Source organism: Mauremys reevesii, linkage group 5, assembly GCF_016161935.1.
Source record: "Mauremys reevesii isolate NIE-2019 linkage group 5, ASM1616193v1, whole genome shotgun sequence".
Taxonomy (NCBI): Eukaryota; Metazoa; Chordata; order Testudines; family Geoemydidae; genus Mauremys; species Mauremys reevesii.
In genome coordinates, this window is record NC_052627.1 from 108,570,072 (window position 1) to 108,596,206 (window position 26,135).

At 42.5% G+C, this 26,135-nt stretch overlaps 1 protein-coding gene across 2 annotated transcripts; it reads right to left on the reverse strand.

The window, feature by feature from the left end:
* Positions 1 to 478: 478 nt before the first annotated feature.
* LAP3 (leucine aminopeptidase 3) lies at positions 479 to 25,068 on the reverse strand. 2 transcript variants are annotated; one of them, XM_039541953.1, is made up of 13 exons: positions 24,693 to 25,068; positions 23,577 to 23,692; positions 23,168 to 23,222; positions 21,550 to 21,655; positions 18,419 to 18,578; positions 16,412 to 16,576; positions 15,285 to 15,443; positions 12,235 to 12,359; positions 9,613 to 9,701; positions 7,363 to 7,465; positions 3,736 to 3,815; positions 2,906 to 3,018; positions 479 to 1,597 (listed from the first exon to the last, which is right to left on the reverse strand). In XM_039541953.1, exons 1-13 carry the CDS (start codon positions 24,822 to 24,824, stop codon positions 1,402 to 1,404), a joined length of 1,599 nt encoding a protein of 532 aa, XP_039397887.1. In that variant the 5' UTR covers positions 24,825 to 25,068; the 3' UTR covers positions 479 to 1,401. The 2 variants fall into 2 exon arrangements, with proteins under 2 accessions (XP_039397887.1, XP_039397888.1); XM_039541954.1 differs by lacking the exon at positions 24,693 to 25,068 and adding an exon at positions 24,021 to 24,077.
* Between the last annotated feature and the right edge of the window lie 1,067 nt (positions 25,069 to 26,135).

Sequence of the window (26,135 nt, forward strand, 5' to 3'; positions counted from 1 at the left end):
AAAGATTATCCTTTCACATGTACGCTGTTAACAGTTTTTCTGCCACACTCAGCACAATCGTAGGAGTGCACCTATGGCACTCTGATGTCACATCTGCTGAGGCCAACCATGGTTACAGAAAGCAAAATACAGGTGCTGTCCTCTAAACAATTAGCCAGCCACAACTATGTCCTGACTGAACTGCAGTTGGGAAATATACAGGTGAGGGGTCAGATTTCAGAAGTTAGAACAGAATCCTTCATCTGGTGTCATGTGATAGTGCAGATTGATCAGTAAAAAATTGAGTAGTTTTAGTCTCTGTAAACTCTGTTTAAATACACTGACAAACTGCACATTGGAAAAGCTGTCCCTCTTACTGACACACCCTCCAAGAAAAAGTTTTTCTTTAACAATCCCTCCCCTAAACTGTGCTCAGATTGAGAGTACAATTAACTATGGTATTACACAACCAAGGAATTACCCAAATAAAAAACAGTCATGTTAATTTAAGCTTTATTGAAAGCACAAGAGAAAAAAAAAATCAATCAAGCAAATGAAAAAAGCAAAACCACCAGGGAGAAAAAAAATTATGCTAAGCTCTTTGAGAGGAAGTATAAACAACTGCAGGAAATTGTTTAATTTATTTTAATTATGCTCAATAAATTGGCATCTCATATAACAAGTGGCAAGACAATCCATCTCCCTGCCAACATAGGAAGGCTCTTTACAGCTTATTTTCAGGTTGTCTAGTTTAAGATACCTTTAGCAATGGAGTCTCCCAATACCTAATAAAGCACTACTGTGTATTAGCTGATTAAACAGCTGGTAACAGTACCTCTAGCTTCTCCCTTATGTTGTTCTGACAAAATTTCTGTCAATAAACCCTATCAAGAGAGTTATTCTTCCATGTATGGTATATCCAAAACACAGAAGGGCCATGATTCCAGATTAATGGTATTCCAGATTAATGGTTTTATAGTGGAGGCTACATTATACTGTTTAGACAAAAGAACTTGGTAAAGCAACTAAAAAGGTAGATTTGTTTGTGACCATTACACAGATCACTACTTATACATCTGAACACAAGTCCAGATGTTTACAATGATAATTTTTTTCAGTATTAAGTGTCTAAAAATAGTTCAAACAGAACTTCTCACCTTCAACAGCATAAAATGGGAAGAGGGAACCTCATCTATGGGATATTCTTACTCAGTAAGAACTGTTTATAAAATGCATTTGTCTTTCATCATTATTTTTTAGATTATGGGAAGTATTCCTGGATTGTAGATGTACTTCCACATTTGGCATTTTATTAGAGTGTACATATGCCATAGGCCATTAACTAGTTTTAAAATAAATTTTAAGATTAATTGAAGTAGACAGATTTAAGGCAGAGTGGAAGATTACAGAATTAGCATTTTACTAGACACTTTGCTTGTCTTTGCTCAAGCGTGTAGCAAACTCTACTAATGTTCGTGTGGGTCGTCCTGCCATGCCTTTTCGAAGATAAGGAACCTCATCTTTATTTGACATCACACCAGCAATATCTAAATGAGCCCAGTTAGCCGCAGTCACAAATTCTTTCAGGAAGGCAGCAGCTGTGCATGCGCCTCCAGCTCTGTTGGGGGAGGAGGGAGAAGAGAACAAAAAAAATTGATTTTTAAAAACTTTAACAACTCTAAGTCAACAATAAAATGCACACCGAATAGTTAGCTACTCTCCAGCAACTGGGGTTCTTCAATATGTTTTAATTAGTGTGGATCCACCGAAGGTAGGGTGACCAGATGTCCTGATTTTATTTGTATTCTGATGGGTCACATTGTCACTCCACCTCTTTGTGGGCCCATCTAGAGTATGTAACTTTTCTCCCTATGTTGAGTGTGGTTTCAGGAACAAAATTAATTAATTGATTTAGGCCAAATTCTGAGACCACTTAAGGGAGGCACTTAGGGTGCAGTCTCAGCATAACTGTGTCCCTGTGAAAGAAGGTGTAAGGAGGTCCAGCCCTGAGAGCTTGGAGCTCATTAGTATTCTCTTCTGAGGTAACAGCCACCTGACGGTAAGATGATACAGCAAGCAATCAGACAGCAGCTCAAGAGGATGCTCCATGAGCTTCCGGAGAATAATGTTGAGATTCCATGCAGAAGCTGGCTGACAGGTGGGTGAGTATTCAGGAGATCCTTGAGAAAACTATTGGATAATTGTGGCTGCCCTTTATGCACTCAGACAAGAGCATGAGGCAGCTCAAGGTGCATGCATGGCCCCCAGTATTCAAAAGACTTATTTTGTGACATGAGGCACATGTACCTCTACGGGGGATCCACACTAACACGCATTTGAAGAACACAGTAATACTCAATGTTTGATAGAATTACAGAGCCCTGCGGTTGTTTAAACATAATATTACCCCTCTCCCAGACATGTGTGGTGATAGTACTGGTGTTCTGTTCCCCAGGTTCCAGATATGCTGGTTGCATCATTTTAGGATGGTAGTGCTTCTTTTCTTTGGTGAAGCTGGCCCATTCTCACCCCTCTTTGCAGAGAAACATGCCCCTAGGTACACAAAGGGCGAACTCTTTATGTTTCACAGGTGTGCAAGGACTGGACTGTTACATACTCTTGGGCAGGACACAGAGTGGGACTGGGGGGTTCATTGTGTGCTCTCCCCCTGAACAAGAGCTGTTGTCACCATCTGATCCTAAATTGACAAATCAAGATTTGGCTCTGTATTTTAGCAATTTTTAAAAGTAAAAATTCTGAAATCCCAACTCCTGTTTTAAAATCTAACTGTACTAGTGCATATTAGTGCAAGTTCAAAGCATTCCAGTAACCATGGAAATGCTGGCTATTTCTAAAGCAATAACATGATGATAAATAGGTATATCAGTTAAGACAAGGGTTGCTGCATTTCAGTTAAATAATGTACCTGCTATATTTTCCAACATTACTGATGTCTGCAAGTGGACAATCGGTAACTTGTTTTGTGTAATGTTCAAAGAGAGGCATTCTCCAAACACGGTCTCCTGTCAAAATACTGGCCTGCAGAAGAAACAACTGTTATACTTGGGACATATTGCTGTGGTATTTTTTGTTTAGACTGACTATGCAAGTACTGTAATGTATATTGTAATCGTAGCTCTCGGTGGACTAGGTAGTTATGAAACCACTTTGAAATTAGTAACACAAGATAACGTCTGGCATCTGAAAAAAATGCTAGAAAAATAAAAGATTAAACTCAATTTTGGATGCTTTAAATTTTGCCCTCTGTTTATGAGAAAAAAAGAGCCAATTTTCTGCAAGACTCATTTTTCTGCTGGTAATGCAGATTTCTCATAAATCACTTCCTCTGGAGAATTCCCTCAGGAATTATAGTTTGACTAAATATTGGGCATTTTTAAGAATTTAATGAATGACACCTAATCAAGACCAATTCACCTTTTAACACAAGTTACTGGCAACCAGTAGACCTAGAGCTTATAATTAAGCAATAAGCCATAGGAGGGTGTGAATCCTTGAGACTCAGGTGCATACTACCAGTGCACTGTAAGCTACCCAAGAAGTGTATCAATGAGCCAACAATTCACACACACATACAACTTAAGCTTCTCAATACAATATTAAAAAAAAAAAAAACCTCCCCCACCCCAAACCACTGTATTTTAAAATGTAATACAATATCTATCATCTCACTTATATAAGAGACCTTCAGGAACATATACACCTAACATTTAAAAAAAAATCCATCGTATGGCCTACCTCATAAAGGTGAGTCCAAAGCCAAGATGAACTGGTAAAAACTCCAGTCGCAGCAGATCCTAATGCTACATCCATGGCACCTGTAAAATACCACCCTGTAAATTATACCTCTTGCTCTTGGAGATGGAGCAGAACATTTATTTTGCATTCTACCTTCCAACTGTATTTTTAAAGATGATTTCCTGTCTTCCTTATCCCCAGTGGAGTCTTGGTACTCCTGCATTTATCTGAAAAAGTATTATTGAAAACCTGCTCCTTTGTTAATTAGTATGTAATCAGTAATGGGCCCAATTGTGCCCTCTGGTCTACCCAGATAGAGACAAATGTCATCCGTCTCACATGGAAAGGGAGGGGCAGGCATTGCCATAACAGCATCCCTCCTTGCCCAGGACCCTGTGGAAGGTTGTCTGGATGGAAGGGGGCAGGATGACACATACTATGTCCCCTGTACCATGATCATCAGGCAAGAATGGAAACACAATCCAGGCCTTTTTAGCAACAGGAATTCCCCTTTCAAGAGGATCTAGTCATCAGCTGGCTAAACCCTAATAGTACAGATAGAATGAGTGACAATAGGAAAGCTGCCCAAAATACAATGGTAGATGGCCCTAATCTCCTATAGATCCCTAGGCACAATAAATCATCTAACACCTGTTCCACAGTTCACACAATCTGGGAGGAAACGTGCATACTTCCTTCCCTTTATAATTGGCCTGCCATGGACTTTACCACAGAAAGGGGTGGTCTGGCCAAAAATCTTAATATGGACTTTTTATACAGCCAGTTTTAGAAGTTCCTTGTCCTTCAGCTCTATAGTTACCATTTGGGGCACATTAAAGGCACACTATCAGGTAACTGAAGCCCAAAATAATATTTTCTTATAGAAAACCTACAATCAAAATATTTTTATGAATTTGTAGTGGCATGGCACCCACCTCTCATGAGTGCCCCTTCCGGTTAGGTGTGTTTGTGGTCTTTAAATAGTCCCAGCCCTGGTATTGGGCCGTACCAACAGGGCTTCCTCCCTGGAGGCCATGGTTTCACCTTCTTGGTCTACTCTGCCTCCAGCTGGGCCACTAAGTAGTTCAGTTCCCCTTCTGGGGGTTTCTCAATGTCCAATTGTAAACCAGTTTCCCAGTGGTCTATGAGGGGTACAGAGGAACCTAGGCCTGCGCACTAATCTGGGTTCCAGACCAGGAACCCTAAGAATAACAGCCATGTGTTGCAGTGTCCCTTTAACTACACTGCTTTCAGTTACATGGACCACTTCCCTAGGCCCCAGCCTTTGTCAAAGCTTCACCCTTACCACAGGGCTCATCTAAATTCAGGCCCAGCAATCAACCAGGAGCTCTCTTCTCTTCACTCCCTGCAAGCACTGAGCTGTCCATGGTGCTGCAGTTCCCGCCGGCCAGCCAGGAGCACCAGCTGCACTCCTATAGCTCCTGCAAGGAACTGACTATCTCTGGCTCCGGAGCTTCTTTTATGTGGCCCTCTGGACCCTGACTGGCTGCTTCCTGCAGCCTCTCTGATTAGTTGATTCCCCTGCAGTAACTCTAGGCTGCTTGGAGGACTTCTCTACTGCGCCGTTCCTGGGATCAGTGTGGCAGGACCCTGAGGCCTCCAGCAGGGGGGCTCTGGGCCTAGTCCACCCCATCACAGAATTCTTATAAGTATTCAGGCGAAACAGGTGTTTGAAATTCTCTTGTAGTGTTTGTAATCTAAACTTTTTAGCTGAAAAACCCACAAAAACTGAAGCTTGCATCGCTGTCTAAAACAGAGTGAATACAAGTCAACATGCCAATCCAATTAAAGGGACAATACCCTACCAAGATATTGACCTATGTATAAGACAAAGGGCTTACACACTAGTATAACTGGTGCCACAGAGTTGCTTCTTGATGCTGACCCTTCTTGGGACACGTAGGGTATGTCTAGACTGCAGTTAGACACCCATGACTGCCCCGTGCCAGCTCACGGGGCTTGGACTGTGGGGCTGTTTAATTGTGGTGTAGACATTTGGGCCAGAGCTCTAGGATCCTGCGAGGTGGAAGGATCCCAGAGCTATCTCAGGCTGCAGCCCGAGCCTGAATGTCTACCCTGCAATTAAACAGCCCCACAGCCCAAGCCCCGTGAGCTTGAGCAAGCTGGCACTGGGCAGTCATGGGTTTCTAACTGCAGTGTAGACATACCCTGGGTGCCCAGGCAATAATGAGGAGGCCCATTTTAACAACAGAGCATACCAAAACTGAAAGCTCTGCAGGAGACCTGCACAGACCAGAAGCATGCAGAGCTTTGGCTCCTCTTCATCTCCATGACACCTAGATACCCCAGGCAGAATCAGCACTATCATGGTGGTGGCAACCACCTTCTCCTCCTCTGGGCTGTCAAGTAGCTCAAGAGGAAGCTACTTTTGTATAAGCCAGTAATCCTGGAACCAGCTTCCTCTTTGGCTGCAGAATCTGGCATATACATGAGTATATATTGGGGCAGGCAAACTTTTTGGCCTGAGGGCCACATCTGGATGGGGAAATTGTATGCAGGGCCATGAATGTAGGGCTGGGGCAGGGGTGTGGGAGGGAATACAGGGTGTGGGAGGGGGGTGCGGTGTGCAGGAAGGGGCTCAGAGTAAGGGGTTGTGGTGCAGGAGGGGTGAAGGATGCAGGAAAGGTGCAGGGTGCGGCAGGGGACTCAGGGCAGGGGGTTGGAATGCGGGGCATGGCAGGGGGCTCAGGGCAGGGGGCTGGGGTGCAGGAGGGGTGCAGCAGTGGGCTCAAGGCAGGGGGCTTGGGTGTGGGGTGCAGGATCCGGCTCCACGCCACTTACCTCGAGCGGCTCTGGGGTGGCAGTGGTGCACAGCGTGGCTAAGGCAAGCTCCCTGCCTGCCCTGGCCCCACACTGCTCCCAGAAATGGCATGTCCAGCAGTGGCTCCTGGGGGGTGGGATGGGATGGGGCAGACGGCTCTGCCATGCTCTGCCCTTGCCTGTGGGTACGACCCCCAAACTTTCCATTGGCCACGATTCCCCATTCCCAGCCAATGGGAGCTATGGGGGGCGGTGCCTACAGGTGAGGGCAGCACACGGAGCCCTCTGGCGCCCCCCCACCCAAGGGCCGCAGGGACCTGGTGCCGGCCGCTTCCAGGAGCGTTGTGGGCCCAGGGCAGGCAAGGAGCCTACCTTAGCTCTGCTGCGCCACAGGACTGGCAATCCTCCGGGCTGGATTTAAAGCCCCAACAGGCCGGATACGCCCTGCGGGCCGTAGTTTGCCCTCCCCGATATATGTTAGCATAAGTGATTAAACAAATGTAATTTAAAGCATTATTAGACATATGCATAAAGAATTCTTTAGTTTCACATATGCATTTTAACCCAATGAAATACTGTTTGTAAGCTAAAGATTTCCTTTTTTTATGACAACTGCTTTACTGTGATGTATGTGAACAGAAAAGTTACATTTTATTTTTTAATATTTTTAAAAATAAAACTACAACCCTCATGCATAAACAAGGAGGACAAAATACACAAAGTTCTCATTTATTAATAAAACTCCTAAGAAATGTGTTTAAGAAGTTAGTTTTTCATAACGAAAAACTGTTTTGCAACATGAAGCAGGAAAAGGAAATTAGTTACCTGTTAACGTCGCAGCATTCACAATGGCCCTTGCATTAAAATTGTGGGCATAACAGAGAGCATCAGCTAATAGCAACCTTCCCTCTGCATCTGTGTTATCAACCTGTAGATACAAAAGTGTGGGGGGGGAGTCATCTACTCAAAAGTTCCCCTTTACTGGATTTGCTTCTTAAAAATTCTTTTTAAAGAGATCATCTGGGTTTTTGGCTGTCAGGCTGAAAGTGATCCATGTATTACAGTTTGTGTAATGACTGCAAGAAGTTGAAATTTATTTTCTAATATAAATACAAAACAAAAACTATTTTGATGATCAATTATTTTTCAAAGTGATCTTAGGTAAGTGAACTAGAACAGGACACTAAAATCAACCCAAAATGGAGTTGTCAAACATCTACAAAAATTATTTTTAATATAAATCAGGGAACCTCACAGCACTGCTGCCCACAGCACTGCTGCCAGGCCTCCCATGCCAGGGCTCATAGGTATCAGCAGCATAGAGCAGGGCAGGAGGGTACAAGCAGGAGATTGGCTGTTGTCCCCTGCAAAGCCCATGGAAATCCAATGGCTATTATCTAGCAGCTGCAAGGGGACCTAGTCAGTGGAAATAAAGATCCTACTGGAACTATATTGCCAGAAGGGAAAAGGAACTGTAGAGTAGCACAGAGACAGGAGATATCCCTGTAAATGGCTCCTACATCTGTAGATTCAGAGATCCGTTTCCTTTGGGTCTCGAGGGCTCCTCCCTCCAAAAATATATGACCTCTGCAGGCCCTCCTGTTTGAGGGGGTGCATTATAGTGAAGTCAGCATGATAACCCTTGTGGTGCTTTCCTGAACCTCTGGCTCTGGCAGGGGATGATCAGGCCCCTGAGAAACACAGTGGTTTAGAACTCGATAGTCATGCATATAGCTTGGTGAAACCTCAAGGAACAGAAAGGTTCCTAATGTCAAAGTCATGAATGGGGGCAACACAATTATACAGAAACTCTGGAAGGAGAAATATTGATTTGTCCATCAATTCCTACAGGGAAACAACAGTCTATAGCATTAGGGCATGTGTTAAGAATTTAACCAAATGGGGAATGGTTATGTATTGCAGATTAAACACAAAATATGTATTTTAGGCCCTGATTCTGCAAGCTGCTTTGCACAGCGGACCCTGTGCCTATGGAATGCCCTGGTGTTATGGGATGCTCACCCCATACAAGGCCTGGAGGGGCTGAAATGGCTAGGCAGGCCAATTAACTGCCCAGACTACACCTGAAGGTGGAGACAAATAATAGGCCAATAACTGGAAATAAACTGGCTCAGCTGAACAGGAACAGGAAGCAGTCTGCAGTCACTCCCTGGGAGGAAGAAGCTTGGGCTGGCAAACCCAGAGAGAGAGAGGGAGAAGCCAGAAAAGTAGGAAGAAGTCCAGAAAAACAGCAGCAAGGGGTACGACTGTACAGACCTTGTCTACCTGTTATAGGGTCCCTGGGTTAGAACCCAGTATTGAGGGCAGGCCTGGGTTCCCCTACCAGCGACTGGGAAGTGACACGGGGTGTTGGGAGATGCCAGCCGGACAGCTCGTCCGGAAGGACTTTGAATTCCCCAGAAGGGGAGGACCTTAGTGACCTGGCCAGAGGGCCAAGCCGTGAACAGGATGCAGCAGCTCTGGGAGTGAGAAGGGCCAGGATGAAAGAGACAATGGGGGAGAGAAACTGCCAGAGGAGGGCAGTGCCTGACAAGAGCTAACCCCCAGTGCCACCAGGCGGAGGCACCATGTGCGGTGAGTGGACCTTGTGACCCCCGAGTTCCACCTATGTGGAGCAGCTTGTAGGGTCAATGCCTTGGTTATGTCAGCAGAAGAGTAATGCTCTTGTGTTTTACAAAAGAGGTGCCTGGAAGAGGGCCTTGAAAATGTACCAAAAGCAACTACCACTTTGCACACTGTTTGAAGACTATCTTTAACTCTGGCTTTATAAGCACTATAACAGCCTCCTCTATGGATACAGCAGATTCTGGAAAATGTAAGTTACTTTTCACTAGTAATTAATAATGTTTTTGCAAATACATAAAAACCCCCTACTGAAAAAATGTTCTGTTATCAAGTTTAGTTAAATCAGTGAATTTACACAGTATGAGAAATACATTTGTTTTTAAGAATAGTCTTTGTGCACTACTTATAACAGAAGTTGAAACAGTAAAACTTGATTAATTAGTAGGTTTGCAATGAATGTGTCTAAAAACCAACTTAAGACACACATACCTGAATTGTTTTCCCATTCTTGGCCCTAACAACATCTCCAGGCTTGTTTGCCCTACTGCTGGGCATATTTTCACAGAGAGGTGCCAAACCTGAGAGGGAAAGAAAGAATTACTGCAATGTATCATGGGTTTCTAAATTCAGTAGTTACAGAAAAACTACTTAAGACAACTCTTTACACTAAAATCATTTGTAACAGAAGGATAGCATTCTTGTCTAGAATGTATATACAATTTCTAGATTTGCACCTGGAATTTCCTGACCGAAGAATGACATGATCCAAATTTCTCCATTAGTGACATTTCAGCATTGTAATAATTGGAGATATACCAATCTCCTAGAACTTGAAGGGACCTTGAAAGGTCATCAAGTCCAGCCCCCTGCCTTCACTAGCAGGACCAAGTACTGATTTTTGCCCCAGATCCTTAAGTGGCCCCCTCAAGGATTGAACTCACAACCCTGGGTTTAGCAGGCCAATGCGCAAACCACTGAGCTATCCCTCCTCTCCCATTACACAATTAAGTCTGTACATTTATCTTTAACATGCTGCATTCACTAACCTATTTTTACACCATGTGTTGCATCTGATTTATATTAAGTGAGGTCAGAATCAGGCACATGGTCTTGAAAGAGAGTTGTGAGCTTCTCATCTCAATGGTGAGGCTCCCTGTCAATAAGTTGCACCTTACAACATGCATATTTCATATCCTTACAAAGACTGTTTATTTCTGGAATTCTAAAGCTATTTGGGGAATTTCAAGAGCTTCTCATTCCAAACAAACATTTTACAATGTCAAAAGAAAGATCCAGGGGAACCATTATACAGCACTGACATAAGGGCAGCTGGGGAAGATGGTAGAGAGCCCAAGTCAAGATGGTAGAGAGCCCACTATAGCACGTGGCTATAGTGATAAGGAACATGGCAGTCCACCAGCCATGATCTTGTGTTCTAGACAGAGCACACTAAAGAGGATAATGCTGGACTGACATGAAGTTGTTTCAGAACAAACATCTTTAATTCCCATGAAGTTGGGGTTACTCAAGCTTGTTAGTTGCGTCAACCTCCTCCTGGACATCTACTTTTGCCATTGTGTGAATCAACTCATTTATTCACAGCTGCACAACATGCTGTGGCAACTACAACCACTGCTTACATGGGAAAATATTTAAAAAAGTGATTTAGCGATCCACATCTTCATCCTTAAGAGTGGCTCCTATTTCCTTTCTTCCTGTTCTGCAGCAATAGCTACTAGGGGAGGCAAGTAGGCTGGCTCCTCCTCATTTCCAGCTGCTTTTGCAGGTATCTTTGCATTGAAGGGCCAGGGCATTTGTAAAAGCAGTTGGAAACAAAAGGAGAGTTAGCAACACATGGCCTTACAGCTCTCCACAGACCATCTGCAAGTGCTCCCTGGACCAAGTATTTATTAATACTAGCTGAACTAATGGAATTGCTCCTTTACCTCAACAGCCAGGAACTAGTTTTTCTGGAACAAAAGACTGCAAGTTCTATTCCCAATACTGGATTTGTGAGCAGTTAGCATACAACATATGTTTAGTCATACATGGTACTTTGCACATCAGATTCATATCCTCTCTCCCCTCAACACTGGGTGCTTTTGTTCCATACTAGGGTTTACCTTATTAAAATGGCACTTTTGTGATTTACATAGTCAGTAACCAGTACTATTAGTTTTCAACCGTATATACCTTGGAGACACTAACATTTTTTTCCATTAGCATTATAAATAATGGTGCCATTAACATTTTTTTCCATTCATATACTAATATACTGTAAAAAGTCCATTCTTTTTGACAGCAAATATTTTAAGTTAGATTTTCCATCCTTTTGGGGATGCAATGATCTTGAAACCTTCTTTGATGGACATTTCTACATTAAATGGTCTCTCTTTGTTGGGAAAAAAAGAGGACTTGTCTACCATAACAAAGTATAATTATCTGTAAATCAACACTAGTCATCAGGAGTATCCCGTGGGAGTCAGGCATCTCCTGCAGGTCCCAAATGCTCCCAACTCCTTTAAGACATCAATGAGAGTTAAGGAGGATAAGCACCTCACAGGATCAAGCCCAATGTGGGTGTCAGAACTATCAGTTTTCATCCATACCATTTATGAGACACCACCCACCATAAGAGATTCTCCAATAGTTTATATTACTAGATATACCCTATTCTGTTTCTTTGTAACAATGTATTGAGACTAACTGTTAATTTCCTTAATCTGTAGGTCTCAAACACCAAACAAGTAGTGCTCAGATTGATGCACAGGTGTTTTAGACATGCAGCTCCAGTTGCCCTGGACTACGATTCTAGCCAATGAGACATAGACAAAAGTCTCCACCCAGTTCTGAGTCATGTATTCCCCTCATAAAGGTTTTAATTCAGTCTTGTAACATTCTTCTCACCCAGGGTAGGCAATTTTTGATGGTGAGTAAAACATTGGGATTTTTTACATTGTTATGAAAGCGAGTAGGTGATGTGATTAGCCTGGTAAGTGTCCATGAAAATTCTGAGCAGCTATTTCCATTACTGAAATTAAAATAGCTTTGCCCTAATGTAACATTGTAAATCATATTTTCTGATGTTCTCCCCTTTGCCCCCCAACTTACCAATTATATTAAGAGGTAGATTTAGTGCTGCTGCTGTCACAATGGCCGAACACACAGTTGCTGCTCCTCCCATATCTGCTCTCATTGCATCCATACCTGAAGAAGGCTTAAGTGAAATGCCACCACTGGGGATGCACAGATCAAGAATAGACAGTCTAGAAAATCTCATTCAGCACATAGAAGCCTCACACCACATGCTTTAAAATAACTATTTTGTCCATCTATAGGTTTATGACAATAATATCAATAATTTATTATTGTTTTTTAATTTCCTAGTATTCTAAAAAGCAATACATCTGGTTTTACTAAAACCAATCTCCTCATATCAATTTAATCTGACACAATAAAACATCCCTGAGATAATCTGCAACATGCTAAAATGTAACAAGGTAAACACACTGAATTACATTTAGGAAAACAAAGATAAATCAAAAGGATTTAAAATAAGGGAAAGTGACAGCCCTAGTAAATCAGTTTAAATCAAGTGCAGTAGATTAATAAATTAGTCAGTAGTTAGGTCTTCCAGATGAGAGTTTGAGAGGAAATTCCATAGGAAGGAAAAACCCCCAACTATTTTCACTCTGCCAAAACACACTACAGAAACAAATATCAGAGGGGTAGCCGTGTTAGTCTGGTTCTGTAGAAGCAGCAAAGAATCCTGTGGCACCTTATAGACTAACAGACGTTTTGCAGCATGAGCTTTCGTGGGTGAATACCCACTTCTTCGGATGCAAGCAGTCACAGAAACAAAGCAGATGCTTCAGTGACTGTAGACTCTAAGAAGCATATACCTCATTTAGAGCTGTAACCAGGCCAAAAAACAAAACAAAACAAATCCACAAGTCTGTTCTACATCTGCTGTTGGTTCACTGAGGCTCGATCTCCCCTTTGGAAGCAACAAGGTACAGCAGAACCTCAGAGTTACGAATGCCTCGGGAATGAAGGTTGTTCGTAACTCTGAACAAAACCTTAAGATTGTTCTTCCCAAAGTTTACAATTAAACACTGACTTAATACAGCTTTGAAACTTTACCACGGAGAAGAAAAAAAATGCTGCTTTTAACCATCTTAATTTAAATGGAACAAGCACAGAAACAATTTCCTTACTTTGTCAATATTATTTTTTTTTAAACTTTCCCTTTTATTTTTAGGTAGTTTACATTCAATACAGTACTGTACTGTATTTGCTTTTTTTTGGGTCTCTGCTGCTGCCTGATTGCATACTTCTGGTTCCAAATCAGGTGTGTGGTTGACCAGTCAGTTCGTAACTCTGCTGCTCTGCGTTTGTAATGCCAATACACTCAATCCTGCTGTGTTCCCAGGGAGTGTGGTAGAGTCTACCACATACAACAGATTCACAGGAATAATAAAAGCATCTCTTCATATATATAGAATATGGGACACTGGCAAGAATTCATCTGTGCCTGGTTGAGATCAGCAACTCAGAGAATAAATATTAACTAATTTCTGACACTATAATCCCTTTATCTCCCTGGCAGAGTTCTAAAACTAGTCCATCTGAGCCAAAGAACCCTACCTTCCCTCCTGCCCACCACCACCGAGGTTACTGAGGAGAAAGGGGAGGGTAAAAAAGCAGGGAGCCTCTTCACTTGGATCAGGAGACCCCGTTGTCTCTACAGAATGATGGGGGTGGCGGAGGGCCCCACACCAGCAGTCAGGATGGGAGAGTCCCAACTCACCCACTTACTCTGATGCATAGTAAACATATATAAAACAAAATTACTATTGATATTGGGACTCATCACCTGACCAGCCCCAGGCATGGAGGTTGTAGTAGCTTCCTTGGCCTCCAGGGGGAGACAGATGGTTAAAAGGTGGGCACTGTGCTGCACAGGAGGTGCAGAGCTCATGTAAGCAAGCACTACTTTTTCCTCCTGAGCAGCTGCACACACACCAGGCCACAGGCATGTTTGGTTTTCATTTTGCTCTTGCACTGGAGGCTAAATTTTCCTCTGGACCGGTTGGCCCACAGCACAGCCAGTGTATCTGACCTTCTGAAGTAACATTTGGATTTTCTGATTGGAATATGCTTCTCAAAAGTTACTTTAAAAGGTGAGATGCAAAGCTTTTTGCAAACAAATTTTTTAAAACGTCTCATTAAAATCTCAGACCAAGACAACAACATTGGCACATGCAAAGCCTTGAAATTACCATTAAATACATTTTAGAACAAGAGCATTTAAAATCCATTCCTTTCTCATTCTCCCAACAAACCATAAGTTGAGGATTTTTCATTTCCCTTGAAACAGTTGATAAAGCCAAGCACTCATAGTAATGGCCAACTTGTACAAGGGAAACACAGGATCCCTATCTCTGAGCTTGGCAGGGAAGTGAAAAGGGACTGGTTTTCAAACATCCTGTTTTAAATGCATTTATTTGCATTACTGTAGTTAGGTCGCCATATATTCTGCTACGGGTTTGAAATCTTCAGTGAATTATTAAAGTTTTGCACAACCTGTAAAATTTTATTCCGTTGTGTTTTTCATATAATTTTACATACCAATTGCTAGTTCTCGTTTCATGCATTTCAGAGGAAATGCTATCTATCACCATCACTAAACAGAAGTGGGCAATAATGGATTATTTCCTCCATGAATAAAATAAAAGAAATTGCCAAACTCGTCTTGGTATTTCCCAAATTTTGTTAAATTCTTCTGACTGGAGAATGTTTTCTTCTAGTTATTTGCATCAGAATATCTAACTGTAAATAGTAAGTGGGGTTGTTCCAAATATTGTTGATTTTTCAATGGAAATACCAAGATGCCTATTAGTAAATTTTATTTGATAATCTCAAATTTATTGGCACACTTGCTCCCGATTTCTCCCCCTCCTCTGCAATTTAATGGCCCATTTTACAAACAATTGATGGGTAAAGTGTTAGCTAATCTGCCTGATTTTTTTAGAAAAAAGTGACTGGCACAATGGCAAATATTTTTGCAGTACCCACTTTTTTTTTTTTATAAGCACCTCAATTCCTCCACAATTGGATTATAGTTTTTGTTTCAGTCATAAAAATATTAGCAAACATACCTATCAAAGGTAACTCCTTTTCCAACAAACACTAGCGGAGAGTCATTTGCATTAGCACTGCCTGAATAGTGAATCTCCAAGAAGACTGGAGGCTCATCTGAGCCCTTAGCTACACTCAAGAATGCTCCCATCTGTTGTTCTTCTATCCATGCTTTTGACCTATAATTAAAAAAAAGAAGATTTTAATAAGATCCATTACAAAAGAGACTAGAAAAAATTAAGTGTGTGATTAATCGCACTGTTCAACAACAATACCATTTATTTTAAATATTTTTGGATGTTTACTGAATTTTCAAATGTACACCTCTACCTCGATATAACGCTGTCCTTGGTAGCCAAAAAAATCTTACCGTGTTATAGGTGAAACCGTGTTATATTGAACTTGCTTTGATCCACCGGAGTGCGCAGCCCCGCCCCCCGGAACACTGCTTTACCGTGTTATATCCAAATTTGTGTTATATCAGGTGGTGTTATATCGAGGTAGCAGTGTATTAATTTCAGTTACAACACCGAATACAAAGTGTACAGTTCTCTCTTTATATTTATTTTTTATTACAAATATTTGCACTGTAAAAAACAAGTTATATATTTTTCAATTCACCTCTTACAAGTACTGTAGTGCAATCTCTTTATCATGAAGAACTTACAAACATAGAATTATGTTTAAAAAAAAAGATCATAACTCTTAAGAGTTTTAAACATGTCCGCAAGCAATTCTATTTTTCCTAAATGAGAGATTGCAGATTTCGTATTACTTCCCAGTGAATATACAAAGACTGTCAGGCTTCCTCTTCTGTAGTGTTTTAGAAGGCTGGTCATGTTACAAAAGTAATTAACATATTCATTTTGTTTCTTTATTTTTGTCCCAGCAGACTATCTCTGCCTACTGTAGCGACTGGAAGTCCTGCTCTTGATACTGAGAATAACTTGCTATTTCTGGGCACCAACAAAGCTTTTATTTATTTAAAGTTTACAGACTGTTACACAAATACTTTCCTTGCATTTGTCATCGTGAACGGCAAAAGGGTAAAAATGAGCAAGTTCATTACAAACTCCAGGAACATTTGACATTCTGCATCTTAATCAATTACAACTTACAGAGAAGGCATGATTTAAATTGAACTTACCTTATATGGACCTTCACATTGCTATTAACACTTCTGAGTTTCTGTTCAATAACTTCAGCAAATTTCATTGGTGTTATATAATTAGCTGGGGCCTCCATCAAATAGCGAGCCAGATTCTGACCCTCAGCAAACATGACACCTTTCTGCCAGGCTTCCTTGCCATCACTAAACAAACACCACATAATTATAATTGAACCCTTGCAAAAATAAGATTGTCAGTATTCAATTGTTGTCTATATTTTGAAAAGAAATCTGTCCCACTAAGGGGAGGTGAGAAGGAACGTTACATTACCTCTATTATTACAGGAACGTGGGAACTGCCATACTGGGTTAGACCTGAAGTCCACCTAACCTAGTCCAGTATCTGTCTATGGCAATGGTCAGCACTAGATGTTTCAGAGGAAGGTGCATGAACCCTGCAGTAGAAGATATGGTATACTCTCTGCACCCGCATTAGGTCTCGTAATAGTTATAGACTGGCTTAAACTCTGAAGCATCAGGTTGAATATCCCTTCCAAAATGTGTGTTCACAGTAACAACAACTCTGGACATTCTTATTCTCCACATATCTGTCCAATCCATTTTTGAATCTTGCTAAAATTATGATTATTAATTGATAAAGATGGAGCTTGGATAGTGGGATCCCTGCTTCAAAGCATAGTTCTGGTCATTGAATTGTCAACAATCACAGTAAGGTGTTCATAGAGGGATATCCCCAAATCCTATGCTTGCTGTGCTATCTAGGAACTCGCAACACTACTATGAGGAAGGGAAGTATTATTGCCCCATTTTACAGATGGGGACCTGAGACACCAAGAAAATAAGTGATTGGCTCAGAGTTGAACAGGGGAAGTCTGTGGCAGAGCTGGAATTGAACCCAACTCTTCCTAATCCTACTCCAGTGCCTTAGTCACAAAGTCACCCATGTCTTGAGAAGTTAGTTATTTCATAAAGACCAGTAATCCTGAGTAACTCTCAAGGTATCTGTTGCCCTGGGAAATGGATGAGTGTGACACTGAGGCTTATCAGTATAGGATTAGGTTGAGAGATTTACCTAGACTACTGCTTGGCAGGGTGCAGCTTCCCTCTTTCAAGGAAGGAACTGTCCCATGCATATCCAGGATTCACTCCCTAGCAGCAGGGAAGATGTGGGAGGCTGGTAGGGGAGAGGATATAAAAGAAGCCATTGAACTTTTCTGAGACAGCGCTATATTACTGAGAGAAGTTCTGTTATTTGTCTCATCTCCCAAGGAGGGCTCAATGCCATTCAGAATCCAAAAGGAGTGCGTGTCATTTTTCTTGTTGCATAAAAAAATACATTGCCTATCACAGTGTATCCAGTGATCTACGTAAGACATGCTGGGGTTCAAGAGTTTATCAGAACTCAAAAAAGAATCAGGCATTTCTGAACAACAAAATAGACAGAGAAGATATAAATCCAGGCACTTCAGGGGACAAACCAACCACTAACTGACAAAGGTTAGGAAGTGTCTTCCCCTATGGATCCAGTATTATAATTGTTCACTGGGGGTTGCTTGCAACTTCTTATGACATACCTGGTACTGGCCACTGCTAGAGACACAGTATAAAGTGGACCTCTGGTGTGATCTACTATAGCATTTCTCATGTCTTAGAAGGGTTTGTTCATTTAGAGAGAGAGAGAGAGAGACAGACAGAGAGAGGGAGAGAATTCCTGCACTTCTGAGTTTTTGGGCCTAGTAACATTAAAAGCACTGTACACATCTCAAAACAGAGAGAGTTGGTTTTGCCCCTTCTTTCTTAATCCCAGACCCTTCTCTGCTGTAGGGAAGCACTTATGAGAGGAAAAACAAACAACATGACACATTAGCAATGGCAATTAGACATGCAAATCAAATGTTGTAAAGATGTCTCTGCTGCTAAAATATTTTATGCAACACCAACAAAAAGGGAGGTGGGGGGGAAAAGGAGTGATACATACTCTAGGTATCCAAATGTTTCACAAATAAAATTTTAGTTTGTCATCACCTTCCATGTAGCTGAGCAGTAACTACAGGTTTCTTTTTTTGCTTAAGTTCATTGTATTCATATAGCCCAAGAACAGCTCCTTCTGCAGCAGACTGAGCATCTCCACAGGGGTCTACTTCAACACAAGGGACCTCCAGGTCCTGAACTTGTCTGCATCCGACTGGAAAATACAACACATCAATACGTGAGTACCGACTGCAGCAGCAAAATGGATTCCTGAGGTAATTAATATAATTTTTCAAGGAAAGAACCCAGTTCTATTGGTAGATTTTGGCATAAACCAGCTGAAAAAAATATTCAATAGAGCAAAGCCTAGAGCAGCAATTTTTGCAAAGCAGAGTATTGGTATTCATCATGCAACTCTGAACTTTGAATATAATTTATCAAGTAAGCAATTCAACAAGGGTTGAAAGACTAAACCAAAGTTCTTAAAACTACACAACTTTAGAGTGCTTCAGGTGATCAAAGCCCACAGCCATCAGAAATGAAGTTGTAATACAGTGGGTTGCTAGTACACCTCTACTTTGATATCACGCTGTCCTCAGGAGCCAAAAAATCTTACCGTGTTATAGGTGAAACCGCGTTATAGCGAACTTGCTTTGATCCACCGGAGTGCGCAGCTCTGCCCGCCCCGGAAAACTGCTTTATCGTGTTATATCTGAATTCGTGTTATATCGGGTCATGTTATATTGAGGTAGAGGTGTATAGCTTAAATAGCAGTTAGTTTTTTAAAGTCACAACAGCCTTTTGATTCAAAAGATGCATTTATGCACAGCAGAAAATATGAACGTATTTCATAAACAAAACATTTGTTTAAGAGGGACTCCCATATAGCAGCCCTGCCTGGAAGCACCCTCCTGCTGCAGGTTGTAGCATGACAAACACATCTGCCTCAGTTTCCCTCTTTCAGCATCCCCAGTAACTCCACTCCGGCTCTGTCTACTACCCCCTCTTGGTGCTGGTTTATTACAGCAGCATAACATACATAGTCCAAAACACAGGCCCCAAAAACCCAAGCCTGTTTCTCACCCCAGTGTAGTCATTAAGATCACCTGTTCTCTTATCCCATGACATCCTACATACCACACGCTGGCATCTTCATCCATACCAAGACTCTCTGTCAGTCCACCCCAGCCTTGTACCAGCCACCCGAGCCCTTTCAAGTGGAGTACAACCCTGCTCTTCCCAGCAGGAACCCCTGCTAGACTCTCTGCTTGGGAACATCCGTGCCAGGGGAGCATCCTTCACTCTGCTTGGCCCTCCCATGATTCCTCTGGGACCAGCTCTGCAGATGTCAGCAGGTAAGCTCCTCCATTGCTTGCCTGCCTTCAGATTTCTTTGGCCCTTGGCTCTGGATTACAGCTGGCAAACAACTCTCCCTCCTGCTGCTCCTCCTGCCTTCAACCCTCACTCTCTGGCTTGGGGACATCAGTCAGCAAATCTGCTTCTCTTTTCTTTTGCCTTCAGCTTTCCCAGGTCCCAAACATACAATTTTTGGCAACTCTCACCTACCCCTGACTCCCACATAGACAGCTCTGATTCACCAGGTCTCTTCAACTCACTGGATATCTTCCTGTCAAGGTCTCCCTGGTCTTTTACAGCCCCCAGGTGCTGTCCAACCCACTTAATTGGCCAACTAGGAGCACCTGTTCTGGCACAGGGGTGCTGGACCTACTTCATTTACTGGGGCCAGCCACCCTGTGACAAGGACCAAGGTTAAATGCGATATCCCTCTCCATTAAAATGCTAGAAAGCAAGGTTGTACCAAATTATGAGACACCACATAAATATGCCCAATGCTCACACAGCATGATTTCACTCATTCCGAGAGACAGACTTCACAAATTCACAAGGAACTTTCTTCAGCCCCCAATTGATGGGTAGAAAGGGCAAATATAGTGCCAATCTATAAAAAGGGAAATAAGGACAACCCGGGGAATTATAAACCAGTCAGCTTCAGTGTTCCCTCTAATTTTTCCCACCCATGCGTGGAATGAATTTTGTTATGTGCACCAATATGGAGGTGATGTGTGACACATCATATCGGTGCACATAACAAAATTCACGTGGTAGGGATGGGGCCGAGGGGTTCGCAGCATGGGAGGGGACTCAGGGCTGGGGCGGAGGGTTGGGGTGCAGGGGTGTGAGGGCTCCAGCTGGCAGTGCAGGCTCTGGGCTGAGGTCAGGGATGAGGGGTTTGGGGTGCAGTAGGGGGCCTTGGGACTACGGCGGGGAGAGAGGACTCTCACCATCTCTCTCTCTCTCCTTAGCCTCTGCTTTTTGTCCTTTCCTCAATGAGCTTAAATTGCATCAAGGGCGGTTTACGTTAGACATTCGGAAAAATTGTCAATTAAGTGTGGGAATAAATTTTCCTAGGGAGGTTGTGGAATCTCAGTTACAGGAGACGTTTAAGAGCAGGTTAGACAAACACCTGTCAGGAGTGGTCTAGCTAATACCTAGTCCTGCCATGAGTGCAGGGGACTGGACTACATGACCTCTTGAGGTCCCTTCCAGTCCTACGATTCTATGATGATGAAACACATAATATATCATGTTATATTGTCAAGGATATCAAAGTCTTAATTACCACCTAAGCAACAACAGGAAATATTTAAAGTTGTCATATATGCACAGGTTAGGGGCACACAGAGCATGGTTATAATCTTGTCAATTTCACTGATCCTCATATGGTGAAGACAAGGGTCGCTTCAATTTCATGCTACTTGGGAAAGCTATGAGAAGCAGATTCTGCAGAAAAACAACTCCCGTCTTAGGAAAACTACTCTGCATCAATTCATATTTGGAAGGTTATCTCCACAACCATAAGGCTATAGTTTGAGGGTTGGGAGGAGGGGAGGGTTGGTTTTTTTAAAAAAACATGGAAAACATAAATTCTGTTAAAAATTAAAGGCTTAGGCTCTTTTCTCACCAGAGAAACCTTCCCACTTGCCAGTGATAAGTGAATTTTCCAAGCCATGCATTAGGTCTTATGCTTTAAAACAAAATGAGTTATGGCCTGTTTGATTTAAGCTCATGTGCTTCACCAAAAATGGAATGTATCACATTACAGCAGGGCTTCAATAGATCAAATACTTGCAACAGGAACAAATATTAAACAAAAACAAGTTAACCTGCAACAGCTGTCCGAATATTTTCTTTGTCTTCATTCCAGTTTTCTTGATCATTTACTCCAGCAGCCTTCTTACCCAAGCCGACAACTACAACACTTGGAAAATCCTGTGCAAAAACAACACGCAAGTGGATTTAATTTCTTCACTCTGATAACCATGATGGAATGTTAATATCAATGATAAAGAGCATTCTTTTCAAATGAAGTCAAACATAACATGAAAATACATCCGTTATCATTAGCATATTATGATAGTGATCTCGTCTCTACCTTTCAGTAATCTTGAATAAGCAGATGGACAACTTCACTGTTATCTAATTGTTAATATTTATGTGTATTATTGTGGTGCCTAGAGGACCCAGTCAGGGTCCCATTGTGCCACGCCCTGTACACACACACACCCTGAGAAGTTGGTGTCTGCCTCAAAAATCAACATAAGTAATAGGACTGTTCTTATTGGTTAGGGCTTTATGTTCGGTATAACATGACAAGGTCTGTGCATTTTTCAGCCTGTCCCCACCTATTAGTTTACACATCATGGCAGGATGCTTTAACTTTGTGGCTGCTCCACAACTCAAGGGCAGCAGGCCACTGGCTAACTGATACTCTGCACACATACCCCTACCTCTTGAGCACTACAGAGAGAAAGGAGAAAAAGGTCTCAAAAGGGCAAACTGTATTTCCCCACCTTACCACTGCTGAGAGATCTTTCTAGTGCTGCTGTGCACTGAAAAAATATTTAAAATGTGTCTCCATCCACAAAGATATAGAGGTGGAGGGATGCCCACTCCTCCTGAGACGGATAAAGTTAAGAGAACATTCAACTTGAGGTCTCCTCACACTTCTATTACAAAAACTATGCTCTTTCAGTTTATAACAACAACGAGAAGTCCGGTGACACCTTAAAGACTAACAGATTTATTTGGGCATAAGCTTTCATGGGTAAAAAAACCACTTCTTCAGATCCACGAAAGCTTATGCCCAAATAAATCTGTTAGTCTTTAAGGTATCACTGTACTCCTCGTTGTTCTTGTGGCTATAGCCTAACACAGATTCCCCTCTGATACAGTTTATAATAATCAGTTTTCAAACTGCTGCACCATGCAACATACAGCTCACAAGAGACTGCAGCTAGTACAAGCTTTCCAGCCCGGCTACAGCCCACAGTGATTTGAACAGTCTTTTTTTTTAAATCACTTTTTCATGCTCTTGGCAGGGAACTGCGTAGGATCCAATTCTGCAGCCTTTTCATGCAAGGAATCCCTACTTACTTTAATGGCAGTTCTGCATGCTACAGAATTGGGATTTTGGGACCTGATCTAATCTCCAATGAAATCCATGGGAGTCTTTCCACTGACTCTGTGGGCTGGATTGGACCCTTGTAAAGGAACTTAGATAGAGAAGGCAAAAATCACTAAAAGTATTTTTTTTTTAAATCTTAGAAAAACCACAGTATAGCAACACGTTAAATTCAAACACCACAGTATTTAATGAGAGAGTATAACATTCTGCTGTAATAATATGCTGCACCCAGAATAAGCTTATAATAAGGAATAATGCCAAGACTCAAATTCAAACCACCAACTCGTCATCATACTTAAAAAATTCAAGATTCATACCTGATGCAAGCCATGAAATAGGCGTATTTTGCCTTTCTTCAAAGGAGGCCCAGATCTAGAACACAAAAAAGTGACATGAGCTCTTTTAAAACAGAGGTCCTGATTTTTGTGGTAATAATTTTATTCTCCAGTCATGCAATATCCCTTAGCCAGTGTCCCTGTGTGAAGTTAAGAACAGATTCAAAGGGAAACATACCACCTACAGAATCACCATCACCACTTCCTGCTGGGCTGGTTTTTCATTAGAGGTCCCCTTATCTGATTCTGGCTAAACAGAATTGGGTTAAATCAGTAGATATGAATGTCAATGCATGAGGTGGTATGGCTGCACACTAGAACAATCAATAAAGATGTATTTTCTGTGTTTACAATATCTTAAAAAATATAAGAAACTGATCTAAACACTTACATTGACAATAACTCTCTCAGCTTTCCCGATACAAGTCTATCAAAAGTCTCTCCGGCATTAGTAAACTGAGGAACCGCCTCCTCTTTTTCTTTTGCATAGACTCCTAAGACGAGGCCCTTTAAAAAAAAACAAAAAGTACACTAATGCAAGATACTCTTTTTCTAAACAATTTATATTGAGATTTGATAAATGTTTCTGAACATAACCATAATACTGTATGAAACAGGTTTAGTGAACTCAGTTTATTAAATAATCTAAAGTCTAAAGTCATGATTGGATAAATCAGGATACACGCCAAGACCAAAAGTAACTTTCTTTAAACAGGAGAAAGAAAGAGAGATAATAATGCCATGCTTCAGATCACTGTGCTGCTTTTTAAAAGGTATTTAGGTAAGTAGGGCTACAGACTGGCAGGTGCTTTATAAAATCCCACTAAGCACCTACCTGAATTTTGGCACCCTCAATACCTTTAACAATCTGGTTCATTATGTATAAAAATGAAGTTTCCAGACACTGATTTGAAATACAGGCTATTTTGCTTGTTATCTCTGAACAGGCACATCTTGAAGAAAGGCAAAAGTTACATTGTTTAAGACCGATTCAGGGTCAAGGACATTATCAGGTGCATTGAGAAGGAAACAAAAGCCCCAAACAAGAGGAAATCAGGGCCGCCAACCTACAGAACCCTAACAAATGTTTCCAGAACGTCAGGAGCGTCCCAGGTTGCTGACTCTGGCCCCGATCCTACAAAGCCAGAGGTTTAACTCTAAGCGCGACAGCCCTCGCAAGGACTTTCATGCGACTGCTCCAGCGCACGTGAGGGGGGCGTGCGGGTGCGGGGCAGCCGCTGAACCAGCGAGCGAAGAGGGCCGGGAAAAGCCGGGGGATGATGACACTTAACGGGCAGCCTGACCAGGCTTCACAGACAAGGGCAACTGTCGGGGTGGGACAACCCAGCTACCGTCTCCCCGACCCACCCCGGGGATGTCCGCCCTGCCGCTGGCATTTCCACCCTCGGACACAGACACGCGTGGCCGGGCAGCGCCTGTCTGCAGCCAGGCGCTCCCCTCCCCGCCCCGCACGGCCCCCCCGTGCTGGCACCCCCGCGCCCTTTACCTTGCGCCCCGCGCCGCCGCTGTAGCCTCGCCGGGCGAGGGAAGGCCCCTGGCGGGGCCAGCAGCAAGAGAAAGGGGGCGCCCCGCCGAGGCTCCGGCGAACGAGCCTCCCCAGCGGCGGCAGCAGCAGCATGACCAGCTCGGCGGCAGCGCGCGTCCCCGGCCGCGGCAGGGAGGGAGGGAAGGAGCGAGCGTGTCCCGCCCCTGTGACCTCGGCGCACGCCGCGTGCTTCGGGGGCTGGGCCTTGGCCTGAGGCTCCCCGGGAAGCCTAGGAGCAGTGGGGACAGGCCTGGCTCCTTGGGGAAGCCGGGAGAGGTGTGTTCCCGGCGGCCGGGGGAGCCGGGCGGGAGGGTGTGGCAGACTCCTGCAGAAGGAGGCAGGAGCAGCCTCGTGGCTAATGGGTGGGTCTTGGTTTTGTTGTGCTGCGGCGTTCAGTATCTGCGGGTGCAGAGACAATCGCCTCTGAACTGCTGCCCACTCCTTCCCCCGTCTTCCTTCCCCCCACTACCCCAGACTTTGGGAACATCTGGATTTGGAGCTGGACTTTGTGGCTCGGGGTCATTTTTATATAAAATCACTCACAAAGACTACCTTAAAAGGACATGGTTACGGTTGTAAAGTCAGCACTCAAGAGTTAGGAAATGCCTGATGTAATGGGATCAGTAAGGACAAGTTGCTAGACCATGGTTTTATGTGTCATTCAGAAACAGTTACATCAATCCAGCACCATAGAGATTACAGTGTTAAATTTGCTGTAACCATATTAGTATGCAGTACATTTTGCATAGAAAAAGTGGATAGTTGCCCTCTAGTGGATAGTGGTTCGGTGCATTCATTGATCGTAGTAAAAAGTACTGTTCAAGATGAAAAGCAACAGAGTCCTGTGGCACCTTATAGACTAACAGATGTATTGGAGCATAAGCTTTCGTGGGTGAATACCCACTTCGTCAGATGAACGGGTTATTAAAATATTTTTTCCATTTGCTTACCATAAGCTTTTTAAAAGCATGTAGCTGTAATGTATGTTTTATGGTCACACTAAAAGCCATCCTATTTTGTAAATTGCATTTCATTAGGATGAAAAAAATTCTCAATACATGATTGTGTTTTTTGTGGCATATGATAAGCTTTCTTGATTTGTTATTTGGTTAATTAGTCTTTTGAATTATTTCTATTTGGCATTTCTGGCTGTGATCCTACATGAATTGCATCAGTAGGACTACTCACTCATAGATAAAGTTTTGTGTATGTTTGCAGGATCAGGCCATAAACTGCTCAGATACCACAGTTAAAAGCATACTATACATGTTTAGAGAGAGAGGTTAGGTTCTGAGTGAAGAATATGTAAATCTCAGAGATGAGCAGAAAAAAAAGTAATAACTGAAAATATAAGGTTAGTGAGAATGACTGTTGTAAGATTTCTTGCAAAATTTACTCATGAGT